Source organism: Lissotriton helveticus (genome assembly GCF_964261635.1).
Source record: "Lissotriton helveticus chromosome 1_1 unlocalized genomic scaffold, aLisHel1.1 SUPER_1_unloc_8, whole genome shotgun sequence".
Taxonomy (NCBI): domain Eukaryota; kingdom Metazoa; phylum Chordata; class Amphibia; order Caudata; family Salamandridae; genus Lissotriton; species Lissotriton helveticus.
The window spans coordinates 3,558,744-3,575,701 of record NW_027611725.1 but is presented as its reverse complement, the minus strand read 5'-3'; the positions used below and the strand labels follow the sequence as shown (position 1 = coordinate 3,575,701).

General features: G+C 49.1%; 2 protein-coding genes across 2 annotated transcripts in view; one reads left to right on the top strand and one right to left on the bottom strand.

Moving 5' to 3' along the window:
- The window catches only part of LOC144806526 (uncharacterized), a 105,403-nt gene extending 96,841 nt beyond the window's left edge, over nucleotides 1-8,562 (top strand). Inside the window, exon 5 of the mRNA XM_078672868.1 lies at nucleotides 8,430-8,562. Within this exon, the coding sequence (XP_078528994.1) occupies nucleotides 8,430-8,562 (133 nt within the window). The remainder of the gene's footprint in view (nucleotides 1-8,429) is intronic.
- Nucleotides 8,563-15,560: 6,998 nt separating this feature from the next.
- On the bottom strand, nucleotides 15,561-16,499 carry LOC144806525 (olfactory receptor 6M1-like). Its single transcript, XM_078672867.1, has one exon. The coding sequence runs from the start codon at nucleotides 16,497-16,499 to the stop codon at nucleotides 15,561-15,563; it is 939 nt and encodes a 312-aa protein (XP_078528993.1).
- Between the last annotated feature and the right edge of the window lie 459 nt (nucleotides 16,500-16,958).

The following is a 16,958-nucleotide window of genomic DNA, read 5'->3' as shown; positions in this document are numbered from 1 at the left end:
CGCGGCCGCCGCCATGGGGGAAGGAGGGGAAGAAGAAGAAGAAGAGGCCTACCACGAGGACCAGACTGAGTGGGAGCCGGCCGCCATGGCCCTAGTCTGTCTGGGCGAAAGAGACATGGTCCCCCGGGCCCCACTCCCGAGCAACACCCAAAAATACCGTCAGTGGGTCAATATTAATGGGCGACGGGCCGAAGCACTCCGTGACACTGGAGCCAGTGTGACAGCCGTCCGCTGCCACTTAGTGACTCCCGAACAGATCCTACCGAATGTACTCTGCCCCGTGCTGGCCGCCGACAATTCCGAGACCCGGTGCCAGATGGCCCGAATCCCCTTCGAGTGGGGAGAGGTGTCGGGCACGCTAAAGGTGACCGTCCGGGCCGACGCCCCCGTGGACTGCCTCCTCGGAAACGACCTCGAGAGTTCCCCCTGGGCCCAAGTCGAGAGGAGAGAACACCTGGGGATGTTGGGACTACCCGAGTGGGTCTGCGCGACCACCCGATCCATGGCAGCCCGGGCCCCGGCGGCGACCGAGGCCGCCCCGACAGAAGAATGGGAGTGGCCCGCGCCGCCGCCTCCCGCCGTCGATGAAGAAACTGACCCCGAGTCCGCGCCACCGGAGCCCCACCGCGACGACACCACCGAGCTCGGTGACATCCCCGAACTAGCCCAATGGTGCCAGGAAGGTGGTCCCACCCAAGAACGATTCCGGCAGGAACAGAAGGCCTGCCCCTCCCTCGAAGGTATCTGGCAGCAAGCCACAGCTCAAGCCGCCGGGGACACATTGGGGACCCACTGGGTCGACTGGGACCACGACCTCCTATACAGCGAGCAGAAAATTGCCGAACTGGGGGCCAGCCGAGTGTTGGTGGTCCCCCTACGATTCAGAGACTTCCTCTTAAACTTGGCACACGACGTGCCCCTCGCCGGGCACCTGGGACAGAACAAAACCTACAGCTGCCTGGTGACCCATTTTTACTGGCCAAAAATGCGCAATGATGTGCACAATCACTGCAGAACCTGTCCGACCTGTCAAGCCAGCGGGAAGAGCGGGGGAAAAGTCAAGGCCCCGCTCCAACCCTTTCCCGTGGTAACCACCCCCTTCGAGCGGGTGGGGATCGATATAGTGGGGCCCCTGGACTCCCGCACCTCTCAGGGACACCGCTTCATCCTCGTCCTGGTGGACCATGCCACCCGCTACCCAGAAGCCATCCCCCTCCAGACCATAACGGCCCCCGTGGTGGGCCGGGCCCTGATGGGGATCTTCTCCAGAGTCGGATTCCCCGGAGAGGTCGTGAGTGATCGGGGCACTAACTTTATATCCAAATATATGCGGTCCCTGTGGCAACAGTGCGGGGTCACATATAAGTTCACCACCCCATATAGCCCCCAAGGGAATGGACTTGTGGAGCGGTTTAACCGAACACTTAAGGGGATGATCAAGGGCCTAGAAGAGCCCCTATGCCGCAAATGGGACGTCCTGCTGCCCTGCCTCCTGTTCTCTTATTGGGAGGTGCCCCAGAAGTCCCTGGGGTTCAGCCCCTTTGAACTATTGTACGGACACCCTGTCCGAGGTCCCCTCAGCCTGTTCAAAGAAGGCTGGGAGACTACAGTCCGAGATGCTCCACCCGATGTCTACCGGTACCTCCTGACCCTCCGCAACCAGACTCGGAAGTTACGGGAACTTGCCGAGGCCAAACTTGAGGGCAGTCAGGAGGAAATGAAACGCTGGTATGACCAGAACGCCTCGTCCATCGAGTTCGAGCCGGGTCAGCAGGTCTGTGTCATGTCCCCGGTCGAACCTTGTGCCCTCCAGGACAAATGGACGGGGCCCTTCAAGGTGGTGGAGCGCAAGAGCCCCGTCACCTATTTGGTGGACATGGAGTCCCCCAGGAACCCCCTCTGGGTTCTGCACGCCAACCGGCTCAAGCCTCACTTTGCCCGCACAGAGCTGAGTCTGCTGTTGGCTACGGATGACGGAGCCGAAGACGACTCCGAGCCCCTGCCCGACCTCCTGAAGTGCTCTGAAAAAGACGGCTCAGTCGAGGGAATACTCCTCTCCTCCGCCCTGACCCCCGAACAGCACCAGGACTGCCGAAAGCTGCTGGGGCAATTTGCGGACATGTTTTCACTCACTCCTGGGGTCACCCAGTCGTGTGTCCACGATGTCGACACCGGGGACAGCACGCCCGTGCGACACCGGGCTTTCCGGTTCCAGACCGAGTTCGGGCCTGCATCCAGTCCGAAGTTGCCAAGATGCTAGCCCTGGGGGTGGTCGAGCCCTCAGACAGTCCCTGGGCCAGTCCAGTTGTCCTGGTCCCTAAAGCCGCCGCCCCCGGCACCCCCCCGGAACTCCGGTTTTGTGTCGACTACCGGGGGCTGAATGGCGTCACCAGGACCGACGCCCATCCCATCCCCCGGGCCGATGAACTGATTGATCGCCTGGGGGCCGCCAGGTACCTCAGCACCTTCGACCTCACGGCCGGGTATTGGCAGATCGGCCTCACCCCTGGTGCCCAAGAGCGATCTGCCTTCTCGACCCCCGATGGCCACTTCCATTTCAAGGTGATGCCCTTCGGAATGAAAAACCCTCCAGCCACCTTCCAGAGACTGGTAGATAGAGTGCTGGCGGGGCTAGAAGAGTTCAGTGCCGCATATCTGGATGATATCGCGGTTTACAGCCTCCACTGGGACGAGCACCTGACGCACCTCTGGGAGGTCCGGACGGCCCTCCGACGGGCCGGACTGACAATAAAAGCCAGCAAGTGCCAGATAGGCCAAGGGTCTGTGACCTATCTGGGGCACCAAGTAGGGAGCGGCCAGGTGGCTCCCCTCCAACCAAAAGATTGACGCCATCGTGGCCTGGGAGCCCCCGGTCACCCAGACAGTAGTCCGAGCCTTCCTGGGTCTCACGGGATATTACCGGCGCTTCATAAAAGACTATGGGAGCATTTTGGGGCCCCTCACTGAACTGACATCCAAAAGGCAACCCCAGAAGGTGCACTGGACCCCCGAGTGTCAAACAGCCTTTGAGGCTCTGAAAGCTGCCATGTGCACCGCCCCTGTGCTCCAAGCCCCCGACTACAGCCGAGAGTTTGTGGTCCAAACCGACGCCTCGGAGCACGGCATTGGGGCGGTCCTATCGCAAGTTAACCCCGAGGGAGTTGACCGTCCTGTGGCCTTCATCAGTCGGCGCCTGCTGGCTAGAGAACAACGATGGAGCACCATCGAGAGAGAAGCCTTCGCCGTCGTGTGGGCCCTAAAGAAACTCCAGCCCTACCTCTTCGGCACCCACTTCCGGGTACAGACCGACCACCGGCCCCTGCGGTGGCTGATGCAGATGCGGGGCGAGAACCCGAAGCTGTTGCGATGGTCCATCTCCCTCCAAGGGATGGACTTCATTGTGGAGCATCGCCCTGGCAACGACCACGCCAATGCTGATGGCCTGTCCCGCTTCTTCCACCTCGGCGAGGAGAACCCCCAAGAAGATGGGTGACTCTCCCTGCCTTCAGCTGGAGGGGACGTGTGTTGGACCCGGCCTCGTGGCGTGGTCTGACCCCTCCCGCATGGCGGGCCCGGGACGACATCGGCCCTCCATCAACCCGCTGTCGCCCCCCTGGCACTACCCTCCACGAACTCTCGACGTGAGCAGCCAACCTGGCAGCCCACGGCTCTCCCCCCTGGAACCCGGCAAACCCTACTCGCCCCAACTCTTCAGGCCCGACTCCATCTTGGGCCCATCACGTCCCGAGCACGTGGCATCGGCCCGACCCCGGTCACGGCCCCAGCGAAGCCCCGACATTGAGGCACCAAGATCCACCCAGGTGGTAGAGTAGCCACTCGACGGATCTAAGAGGAGGGGAGTTTCGATGGCCCTCCAGCCGTCCCCGGACGCCTGGTATCGATTGCTCTCCGGGCTCCCTGGGCGCTGGCTCCACCCCCCTTCTGGGTGTCTGGACACCCTCATCCCAGTCCTATATCTGGGCTAGCCCTGGATTAGGACGCCAGTTGTATCTGGAGTCGAAGCCCTGCTGACCTTGTCGCGGCTGATCCTGATCAGAACTCTTGTACCTGGAACCATTCTCGGAGCCCTGCTGACGCTGACGCGGCCCGACTACGCTGAACCATCCTCGGAGCCCTGCTGACGCTGTCGCGGCCCGACTACGCTGAACCATCCTCGGAGCCCTGCTGACGCTGTCGCGGCCCGACTACACTGAACCATCCTCGGAGCCCTGCTGACGCTGTCGCGGCCCAACTACGCTGAACCATCCTCGAAGCCCTGCTGACGCTGTTGCGGCCCGACTACGCTGAACCGTCCTCGGAGCCCTGCTGACGCTGTCACGGCTCCTTGCACCCCCCAGCTCAAGGATTGAGAGCTGTGCGCCGGGTATCCTAGTACCCGTCGGTACCGAGACTGTCCCGCTACCCCATTTACCTGATACCAAGACTTTGAGGGTCCCTCGATCCCTTTGTACATATTGCTGCGAGAACTTGCCTTTATTCTCTATATAAAGACTCTTAAGAATCTACTCTCGTGTGGTGTCCCTTTGTAGTGGTGTGATTGCTCGTCTGCTACGATTAGAAGAGAGGAGCCTCGCCAAGGAGGCCTCTCGACGGCGCTCGGCCTATTCCATAAGGATTGGTCGGTCTCGGGGTGGTCAGTCAGACATCTTCTGTCTCCCCTGGGATCGCCTTTCTAACATTTCAAGGTGTACCCAGATGATGTGCTCATCTTTGGTATGGATCTTGAGGAGCATGACGGGGGGCTGACGTCAGTATTGAACAAGTAAGTCGATGCTGACCTCAGCCTTAGGGCTGACCAGTGCAAATTTGATGTCAAAGAAATAGACTACCTAGGGCATTTTGAGTCCGCTTCAGGCATCAAATCCAAAGACTCATTGGTAAGCACCTTTTGTAATTTGCGCACCCCTTTGAACAAAGAAGAGTTTGTAAACTTTCTGGGCATAGCTGAATTTTTATAACAAGTTTGTTCCTAACTTTGCAGGCAAAAGTTCTTGTTTGAGGTCTCTCTTCCTGAAGGGAAGCACATTTGTTTGGTCCAAGTGCTGTGAGGAAGAGTTTGAGTGGATTAAGAAACCTTTTCTTAAAAGTTTTGACCTCACAAAGGTATCTTATCTCATGACTGATGTCAGCTTGAAGGGGTTAGGAGCAGTTCATTTGCAGAAGGTTGATGGGGAGGTTAAAACGATTCTTTTCGTCTCTAGGCCATTGAGGGGTGCTGAATGCAACTGTTCTGTTGTAGAGAAAGAAGCTCTGGGTGTTTTCTGGGCGGTGCTCAAGCTGAAAAAGGTTTTGAGGGGGAAAAGGTGCAGAATTCTTACTAATCACAAACCTCTTAAGGAGGTCTTCTCCAAGAAAGGCATTGTTAGAATTGGGGGTCTCTAGTTAGCACAGGTAGATACTTGTGAGAAATAGGGACCCTCTCCTCTAGTCAGGGTAAGGAGGTACCACTCCTAAAATAACCTCTGCTCACCCCCTTGGTAGCATGGCATGAGCAGCAAGGCTTTATCTCAGAGGCGTAAGTTAAGCATTTGTGACCACATACAGTAACCCAGTGACAACACTACAAGTGGACACCACACAAGGTTTTATATAAAAAATAAGTATATTTTCTATAGATTTACCACAAGACCAATAAACGACAAAAAGAATACACAGTAATATTAGATTTCAAGAGTTCTTGTTAAAAGGCTTAAATCAAGGTACTGTGCAAGTCGGTAGCCTGGTCCGGCTACAGCGTTGTTGAAAATAACACAGAGTCTAGCAATCCAGCAGACCGCGTCGATACGGGCCCACTCAAGTGTCAACAGACTCAGTCAAAGTACCTTTTACTTGATGCGGCCGGCACAGACGTGCGAGCCGGTCTCGTTCTTCATCGTGGTGCAGAAAAGAAAGCATTACAGGACACATTGTCCCTCAATGCGGTGCAGGCAGCGGCCTGTTTACGGAGTCGGTGGATCCAAGGCGTGCGTTGCAGGGCGAGAAGGTGCTTCGTTGCGGTGCTTCCAGCTTGCGGTGCGGTGACCGCGCCGGAGTTCGGGAGCGAGTGTCGATCAGTCCGGACAGTGGTGCGAGTGTGAGGCGGTGCCCAACTCCGGTGCTTTCACAGGACTCAGAGTCAGCAGCAGTGAACGCGTTGGTCAGACCAGTACGAATCGGTGTAGCAAGGAGTTGCACGTCGGGGTGTCCTTCCAGTCGCAGTGCAGGCAACGGCTCGGTGAAGGCGTCAAGACGGAGTCGGTGAGCTCAGAGCTTGCGTTGTTCGAGGCGGACGTTGCTTGATGCGGTGCCTACAGGACACCGGGCCGGTCTTGAGAGTGGGTCACAGCTCCCTGCCTCTGTAGCCACTGAAACAGCATTTCCAGCAGCAATTCACAAAGGCTGGTGAAGTTCACTGGTCCTGGGACTTCAGTCAGGGGGCAAGCTCTCTTCCAGGCCCTTGGAGATCTTTAGCACAAGTTGAAAATAAAGTCCACAAAGTTCTTTCTCCTCTCTTTGGCAGTCAGGCAACACCTGTAGGCCAATCCCCCAAGCAGCACTTCAGCTTGGGAATAGTCTCTCCTCTGTTTCTTCAGGATCCTCTCCTCAGCAGAGGTTTCGTCTTGTAAGTCCAGAAGTGATCTAATTTCATGGGATCAGGGTCCCAAAATTTATACCCCGAAATCATTTGTTCTCTGAGGGGAGAGGGGCCTGTGCCTAGGCCAAACCAGTTCTGAAGCACTCTGTTTACCAGTGAAAAAATATGAGAGAGGACCCCACAAGTTCCAGGGAACAGGGTACTATTAACATTGAAAGTCAAAGGGCCATCCCTGGAAACATTTTATACAAGAGAGCCACTACCGGAGTGTTGTGCTCTTGTTTTACTCATTCACCCCACACACTGAGTAACTCATCTAAATCACTGGTCACTGACCAGAATACAACGTTTACAATCTATTTTTATTAAAAATGTACTCATACAAAAATCAGTAAGAATTTCTACTGACAACATCAGATTAAAAATCATCTCATAGTGTAAACAAATTTACTGTTTAAAAAACCAAGCATAATACAAATACTAATGTCTAACATATTAAAAAAGACAACAATTCATGTATATGTGACATAAAACAATTTTCAACATAAAAATTGAAAGGCGAAGTACATAGATCACAATCCGCAAAGGTAAACACACATTATATTATCAATCAAAAGCAAAAGAACATAGAACATAACCCCCTTGTTTCAATAAAGCACTTGATGCTGCTACCGATTAATTGATCCAAAGACCTTAGTCTAGATACAAAGGGATTTCCTGTATTGTTAGTGTTGTATCTCTGGAATCCCCTAGGTTTTAATGAATTCAATACGGAAAAAATGCGTCGACGTGTTTCGGTGTTGTAGCCCGTAGATATGGTCACACCTTCATCAGGACAGTATGTATGTAAGGGGTCATCAGGTTCGAGCGACCGTTTCCTTTCTGTGTGTTAAAAAAGCATCAATGTGGTCTTGTGGACCCATGGGGTGGGGGCCAGGGCCAGTAGGGCAGAGCGGAAATGCCTGGTGGGTGTGTGGAAGGGGAGGCGGTGGTTAAGGAGCCTTCACCTGTGAACTGCTTCCTCTGTTCCATATCCCAGGTTGCCTATTCAAAATGGACGGAGCATCTGAATCAATCAAACACTCAAGGTGTTTGATTGATTCAGATGCTCCGTCCATCACCACCCCCTTTTGTACCGCTTTTGGCCGCGATAAGTGTGGCAGGGTATGCTCAGACGTGAGTCCCTTGCTCACTTTGCCACTGGATTCAAGCAAGCCGGGCTGAAGACGGCTGTAATGCCAGAAACCGGTGCTCGGAAGCTTGTTTCCGGTCCAGGAAAGACATGGCTTGGCAGTTCCGGCTGGACTGTTCCCATGAGGCACAGGGTCAGACTGATTTGCATATAGCCATGTCTGAACTGGGGTGGCAGAGTGGGCTAAAGAACGGTGATGGATTAAACCTGATCTTTTGACTGGGTGAGAGTGTTTGATTGATTCAGATGCTCTGTCCATCACCACCCCCTTTTGTACCGGATTTATCAAAAAGGCTTGAATCTTCTTCTCCTGAAAGAACTTAATCATTTCCCTCAGTCTCCATCGTCTTTCTACGGTTGTGTGACAATAGTCCGGGCGGAAGAAGAATGATACCCCTTCGCTGGTTCTCTTTGCATCCGGTCTAGCCTTTTCTGCGATTGCCTGCCTCCGAACAAAATTCCCCAGAAAAATTAAAATTGCCCTGGGCTTGTCCCCTTCCCTCGCACTTCTTCGTATTTTAAAAGGAGTACGGTGTGCTCCCTGTATTTCTCCGGACCAGATCCAGCTGGAGAGCTCTCGAAATGACTGCTCAAAGAGCTTGATGATATACGCTCTGACGTCTGATCCTTCCACCCCCTCAGGTATTCCCAGGATCCTAAGGTTGTTACGCCTGAGCCTGTTCTCCATATCTTCAAGCTTCCACTGTATGTCTGCTACCTGAGAACAGTGAGCATCGACCTTGCTCGTCGCATCCGCGACCTCGGCTTCCGTTGATACCACTCTCTCCTCAAGGTTTGATACTCTGTCCGTGGTATTGGAGCAGGCCTTAGATAACTTTCTGACAACGCCCTGCATCTTCCTCATTGCAGATTTACGATTGTCCTTGCGTGTATCTTCCCTATGTGCGATGATTTCTTGATGGATTATCTCCAGGAGGGAAATTTGGGATGATTCCACAGAGGGGCTTCCCTGCAATGGCATAGCGGATGAGTGATCCCAACTCATCTCTCATTGAGGATGATCTTGCCCCTTTAATGCAGTCAAAGACCTAACTGCTGTTGATGGAAGTTCTTGCTCGGGGTCACTGTCAGATTCCAGATTGCTGTCCCCCAAATAAGTAGGTGGCACAATCAGTGCTACAGACTCACAAGTATCATTTAATTTTCAGGTCCTGGGCACCTGTACCACATTTACTTATATGTAAATTAAATATGCCAATTGGGTACATGCCAATGTTACCATGTTTTAGGGAAGGAGCACAAGCACTTTAGCACTGGGTAGCAGTGGTAAAGTGCCCAGAGTCCTAAGGCCAGCAAAAACAAAGTCAGCAAAAACAGGAGGTCTGAAGGCAAAAAGTCAGGGGAAACCACGCCAAGGATGCCTGGTCTAACAGTGTTCTACATTTCTGTAGTGTTCTATCCACAGGGAGTGCCTTCCAGTGTGTGGGTCCAACAAGATGGAAGAAATGAAATCTTGTCAGTACACAGGGCAGGTTTGGTGTGGGCAAGAGGTGACTGATTGATCTTAGATTGCATGAGGGAATGCTTGGACAGAGAATGTGAAAGGTGACCCGGGGTAGTCCTGCAAATAGCACTGAAGTGGCTGTAATGCATTGGGCCATCTACGTTCCTTAAAGGCTTGTACAGCATGAGGTGGAAAAAGCGTATGGCCTTTGAGGCAACTGCACATTGCCTTCCGTCATGTACAGCATGAGGTAGGAGCAGGGCCTAGCTTTTGTCTCTACTACACATTACCTTCCGTCTGAGGAAAACGTGTAATATTTTACTTGGCATAAGCAACAGCCATTTTGGCTGTGGTGTCCATTTAATTTCCTTCGTAATTCTCCCGTCCTCTGCTGCTCATCTTTTTCTGCCTGTGCTATCTATTTCAGTTGACTTCCTGACTCAGCTAAAAGCAATGTACATGCTGAGAGTTTGTAGCTGCCAGAGCACCTGGTTTCAGATGTTAACTGTCAATCATGTCTTGCTGCCATAAGCACTCCTGCTCCCCCTCCCACTTTGCTGACCTTGTGGTTTTTCAACTGTTGTTGTTTGCTGATAACTTTCTAAAACTTGTTCTTCATATTTCTGTTCACTACAGTATACCTGTATAAAAAGAGCTGTGTTCTGTGAATTCAGTGTACTACCTCAGGCATCACTTGAGAGTGCTGTGTGGATGTGGTCCCACTCATGAGTGATTAATAACCTTGTTACTTATTTCCAACTCCAGTGCTGATCTCTGTTTTGTTGGTCTTTGAACCCATAGAAAAAAGGGTGACCCTGCACCAGTGTACCGCTAAAAAGGTACATTTCCACAAGTCATGTACAGCATGAGGTAGGAGCCGGGCCGGGCCTCTGTATCTACTTCACATTACTTTCAGTCATGTACAGCATGAGGTAGGAGCAGGGCCTGGCCTTTGTGTCATATGCACATTGCCTTCAGTCATGTACAGCTTGAGGTAGGAGCAGGACCTGGCCTTTGTGTCATCTGCACATTGCCTTCAGTCATGTACAGCTTGAGGTAGGAGCCTGGCCTTTGTCTCTGCTGCACATTGCCTTCAGTCATGTGCAGCATGAGGTAGGAGCAGGGCCTGGCCTTTGTGTCATCTGCACATTGACTTCAGTCATGTACAGCTTGAGGTAGGAGCAGGACCTGGCCTTTGTGTCATCTGCACATTGCCTTCAGTCATATACACCATGAGGTAGGAGCAGGGCCTGGCCTTTGTCTCTACTGCACATTGCCTTCAGTCATGTGCAGCATGAGGTAGGAGCAGGGCCTGGCCTTAGTGTCATCTGCACATTGCCTTCAGTCATGTGCAGCCTGAGATAGGAGCAGGGCCTGTCCTTTGTGTCATCTGCACATTGCCTTCAGTCATGTACAGCATGAGGTAGGAGCAGGGGCTGATCAAAGGCCAGGCCCTAAATACAGTCAAAGTATTACTGGAAGTTACTGTGTGTAGCTATGCTGTTGGTCTTTCTGTTTTAATATAAGAAAATCAGCAGATTAAAAAATAGTGGCAGAAATCTATGGCTCTGGCTGGTTCCTTGAACTCTTAGAATCTAAAACCGAGCCACAGATCTCATGCATAAAAAAATGTCACAGAGCTCGTAGTTTCTGATGATTCACAAATCCTGTGTCAAACTGTACAACAAGAGGCACCTAACCCCCCCTCCTCCCGAGCTCCCACATCCCCCCAATATCCTCCCTGCAGTCTACAGTTGTTCTCATTGTCCCTTTATACGCCCAGCCATTTTTACTACAACAATTCATGCTGTGGTTCCTCCTGGATCTGCCTTGGAAGAAAGGACGAAGGTATTTATTTTTCAAAACTGACTTCAGCTTAGTTTACCTTGTTTGACTGCTCGTTGTGTTTTATTGCAAAACAAATGCTGAGTGGATGTTCAATTTACCACTGAAGGATCATGAGCTGAACCAGTCTCCAAAAGCTCTCTCTTGATTTATTTGTTTTAATTTTAACAGTTTTCCCCATGGCTACATGCAGCAGGAAGTGGTAAAAGGGACTGGCCGAGGTTGCTCTGGGTTGGCAGTACACAGGCATGTGTCTTGCCCTAGATTCACAGGGGCAGATTTACAAGCCCCTTGTGCCACTTTTGCCTCACTTTTCCCATGTTAAAAATGACACAAAAGTGGCACAAGGGGCTTGTAAATCTTCCCCACAGTTCTTTGGGGAATTCACCAACCGAGGGCACCGTCTGTGGTGGCCAACCAAGATCAGTGTGCCATAGTAGGTATCATATGTACCCCACGGGAGGCCCTTTGAGGCGCCCCACCCCTCACTACGGCCTGGGCTAGGGTTGCTCCTTTAATGGCCTTTTCTGTTTTATGTTTGGGGCAAGGGAACCAAACCTTGCATCCTGAAATGGCTGCAGCAGAAGAACATTGGTGGAATCGCTGAACTATGTGTCTGAAAGAGGCAATGAGAGAAAATCCTCCCTCGTCCAATGGGATTCCTTTAATTTTTTATATCTGACTTTTCGTAAGATCAACTGTTCCTAAATGTCCACGGTACACAAAAGAGTTAACCCTTTAAAGCCTGCTAGGCAACTGTTTAAATAACTTATATCTCAAAAACTGCTTAATGAAATTACACCAAACCAACACATGCATGCTTTCAGAGTAAAGTTGTGCTTTCACTCCAAGTTCAGTGTAACTTTGCTTTTCAGTTTTGGCTAAAGCAGAAAGCCAAGCATGCACTGGAAGTTCAATAGGAAAAAACATATTTTTTTCGCCTCCTCCTAACTTTCACCCCTACAAGGATCTGCATGAAAATTGACAATACAGACCATAGCAGACTCTGCCATGCAATTGTCACATTTGGTACAGATTCAAAAAGAGCAGATGGTGGATGGAATGCTGAATTAATCAAGCATTCTCCCCAGTCACAGATCTGGGTTAAATCCATAATTTTTTTGCATGCCACGCCACTCCAGTTTAGAACCAGCCACAAATTACTCTTGACCCTGTTCCCCATGGGAACAAACCAGCCCGAACTGCCAGGCCAGGTCTTCCCTGGACCAGAAACAAGCATCCTTGGACGGGTTTCGGGGTAACACCCCTCAACAGCCAGGCTAGCTTGAATCAGGTGGTGTAGCAAGCACGGCATGGCGAGCAAAAGAACAATGGATTAACCCTGATCTATTGACTGGGGATAAATGTTTTGATTTGTTCTGCATTCCGTCCACCATTTGTGTGTCTTATGCTTTCTCGCCCTAAGTACGCCAGGTATATCCATTTTTTGTGGGTCCCAGGCTCACTGTGCCACTGAATTCAAGCTAGCCTGGCTGATGAGGGGTGAAACCCTGAAACTGGTCCTAGGATGCTTGTTTCCAGTCCCGAGAGGACCTGGCCTGGCAGGTCGGGCTGGATTGTTCCCATGGGGAACAGGGTCAAGACTGATGTGCATATGGCTGGGTTTAAACTGGAATGTGTGGCATGCATAAAATCAATGCACTTTACCCAGATCAAATTATTTTTCGTTTAAGCGGTCCACAGAGTCCACTCATGGCATCTGCCACTGCATAGAACATTAAATAATATAAACAGATTAAATAAAGTGCATATATAGAAGCAAAATCGAAAAATGTAAAACATTCTGTAAATGGAAAGACATTTTAAATTGGATACTAAAAATTAAGTTAGAATCCTCAGATTGTTTCATGAGAGCAGAGCAAGTGCATCAAACAGAACCTAGCATGGACAATGGCTGAACTCAATTGAATTTAAGTAAACTGTCTTCCCATTAAAATTAACATTTTGATTGCATTGTATATTTATTTGGGATTCAAAGAAAATAGTAATCATGGGCGGAGAACTCCACTCTGCTCGCAGAGTGTGTAGAGATTTGCATACTCCACGTGCCGCGGAGAACGCAGAGTACGCAAATCTCTGCACACTTCCGCGGCGGAGCAGGGTTGGCCAGCTCCCACCCCCCTATTAACTATTGATTACAAATTAAATAAAAAGAGTTTAAAGTAAATTAAAACCACGCGCAGTTTTCCGAGAAACACTGATGAAGAGGAGGAGGGCAGCCCGGGGACGCCGCAGCCAAGGTAAGTGGATTTAATTTACTTTAAACTCTTTTCATTTCCTTTGTAATCAGGTAGCGGAGCGGAGCTACGCATGAGTTTCACGGAGTTTGTCTTCCGCGTAGCCCCGCTACGCCCAGGGTTAGAAAATAGATCTTTATTTATGTGTTGTTTGAAGAATTCTTATTTCAGTCTTTATTGTGTATTTATTTGCAGATCAAATCATGGTTAATGTATAGGCGATTGTCGCTGGCTTCCAGTAATAAATTAGAGTGGGCCTGGTTTCCAATAATGACTCGGTGTGGGTTCCCGAGTTCCACTAATGATTAAGTGGAGGTCCACTGTAATTATAAGGGTAAAGCGCAGTCTTAGAATACCTCTCCAGTGCACCTTCAGAACATATTGCTTTCCTAGCCAATTTATGTTACAATTGAGCACTATGCACCCTTTCATCCCATATTTCCAAACATTTCTTTGGAGGAAGTTGGGTTTCTAGGAACAGTGAAGTTCAGGATGTATTTAGATTTTAAAGCTTTTTATTGAGTTTTTAAAGGCTACAAATGCTTAAAATTATACATTAAATTATACAACAAATCATATAGAGAGAACATAGGTAAATACAAAATAAACCTAAAGGCTAAGAGAAGGTACGGAGAGGACGATAAGGACGCAGGGTCAGATTAGTGGTAGAATCTGTCACGGTGTGGGAGTTACTGAGGGGGCTGGTAAATGCCACTTAACTCACTTTTGAGAAGAGGCATTAATGACAGTGGTGGAGACATTGAGCATTCTGATGAGTTTTGTGATAAGTGACACCAGGTTGCTGGCAATTAAGTGGTAAAACATAATGTTGTAAACATAGTAATACATGTATGATAGCCTGGTATGTAGAGCAAGCCAGCAAGTCAGGTGCCGGAGTGTGGCAACCTCTGATCTGCGTATACCTAGAGTATATGTGCTTTATGCAGGATTTTGGTCCCCTGCATAGGGTGGGTGTGAACTCTGGAGTACAGAGACTCATAAATGATGAGATTAGTCAAGCACTATCCAGTGATAATTGTGGAAAGAGAATAAGGTAAGACATAAAAATGGTAGTAGTCTTAGGTTTGGTTACGTATGATGATTAGGGAGATTTTAATATGGAGAGATAACTGTATATGGGGTTTTTCTTGTGGCCGAGTAGTTGTCCAACGTATCCCAGATGGGTTTAGAGGGTGTTTTCCATGGTGAGTTTTTAAGTGAGATTTTGTCTGCGCCCCTGATGTAGGATATCCAGTTGATATAGGAGTTAAAGACAGCTTTGTGCATGCTTTTCCAGTTGGATAGAACTAATTTAGTTGCAGAAGTTATAGATAACTCTAACAAGGCACAGTTGGATGGATTATCGAGATTAGCGTCAAGGAAGCCCTTAATGAGGAAGGCAAGTCTGGATATTTGGGGCCAGATGTAGGTAATCCCAGATTACCGATTCTTGAATACCGAATCATACCGATTCGGTATTTAAGAAGTGGCAATCGGGATGTAGGTATTTTTACTGATTCAATTACTGAATCGGTAAGATTCGGTAATTACCGAATCTGTATTTGCTGATTCTGTAATTGCCATTGACTCCTATGGGCCTTGAGGCCCATAGGAATCAATGCCAATTACTGAATCGGTAAATACCTATTCGGTAAAAGTACCGAATTTACAAGGGGGACAGGGTGTCACTTTGACACCCTGTTGCACCCCTCACTTGTGCATGGGTGCACATGTTGCTGACATACATGCCTTTAGGGCATGTATATCTGCAACATGGCTCATTTTTAAAGCAAAAAAAATGCTATTTGAAGGGTTTTCATTATTTACCACCAACTTCTAGTTGGTGGTAAATAACAAATTATTAAACCCTTGTAGCACTAATTACAGTGCTACCTACATGTAAAATTACCGAATCGGTAATTTTACCAATTCGGTATTTTACCGAATCGGTAAAATTACAGATTCGGAAAAATTACCGATTCTGTAATTTGACATGCCGAAAATCGGTATTTTCGGCCATTTCCGACCGGTATTTGCCTACCTACATCGGGCCCTTAGTACCAACACAAGTTTAGTTAGTATCACCACTTTACCACTACTGTCCCCAGCTGTAAGGTTAACTTTGACTGATGAACTCAGTGCTTTCAGTATAGCAAGCTGGTTTGTGTTGTGTATTATAAGCTAATTTATAAATGGATGTGTATATTACCTGCAGCATATTTCTCTTTGTATTCGTGTTTTTAACACATTCCTGACTTGTTCGTTTCTCAAGGTGTACACAAAAGGATTCATTAAAGCGGAAATAATGTTAACGAACATATGCACTGTTTTGTAGACCTCCTCTGAAGGATGCATTGCTGGGCTGACTTGAAAAAATATGGTGCCTCCATAGACGAGTATAACCATGGTCAAGTGGGAGCTGCAAGTGGAGAACGCCTTCTGTCTTCCTTCCGTTGATGGGATTCGCACAATCTTGGAAATGATGAAGCCGTAGGACACGACAGTTAGCCCCAGAGAGCTCAGCAGGAAGGCGAGCGCTGAGATGATATCGATGGTGTGGAGGATCCTTGTGTCCATACAAGCCAGCTTCACAACAGACAGGCCATCACAGTAGAAATGGTTTATGACGTTGGGACCACAGTAGGGAAGCCCTGTTATGATAATAGTTGGGTAGAGGTTACAAATGAGTGAACTCACCCATGCTCCAATGATGAGCCGTACGCAGAGCCGGCCTCTCATGATGGTGGTGTAACGCAGTGGGATGCATATCGCCACATAGCGATCAAAGGACATGATTGGCAGAAGTAAAAGAATGATGGCTCCGAGATAAGCAGAGATAAAAGACTGTATGAAGCAGTTGGCCTTTGCAATTGATTTATGCAGCGAGAGCATCTGCACTAGCATTAAAGGCATAATGTTGGAGATATTAATGGTCTCCAGCAGGGATAGATTCCAAAGAAAGAAATACATGGGGGTGTGTAGCCGTCGGTCTATGCCTATTAAGGTAATCATGAGAGCATTTCCCAATTCTGTGACCATGTATGTGAACAGAAGAATGATGAACATTAGAATCCGCAGTTCAGGACTTCCGGTGAAACCCACAAGTATGAATTCTGTCACCAAGCTCTTGTTCTTCGTGTCCATGACTGTTCAACGGATTCCCTAAACAAGAGAGGTGTTTTAAAGGTCTATTACTAGTAGTATGCTGACCTCGGATAAATGGTTTGGTATGTAGCATTTACAAGCTTACTTCTTGGGTAAATCGATTAATACTCAATAGGGCAAATGCTACTCACTCACATGACTTGTGATGCGGATTTGTTTGTTCATGCCATCCACACTCCCGGGGTGATGTGGATTGCTTAGTAGTTGAGTAGCTAAAGGCAGGGTTAAGTATATTGCATATTCAAGATGCTACACTTTCCATTGGTTTTATATTGAAGGATGTTATTATCTTTGTACATTCAATTACTGCTAACGATGCACTAGTTTTGCGGTATATCTAAGGCCTGAACACGTGAATGTTGGATATTAAAGGACAAATTCACAAAGCTAGTTGTGTGTCAATTTGTCCTGCATATTAAATAACCATTTGTTGAGAAT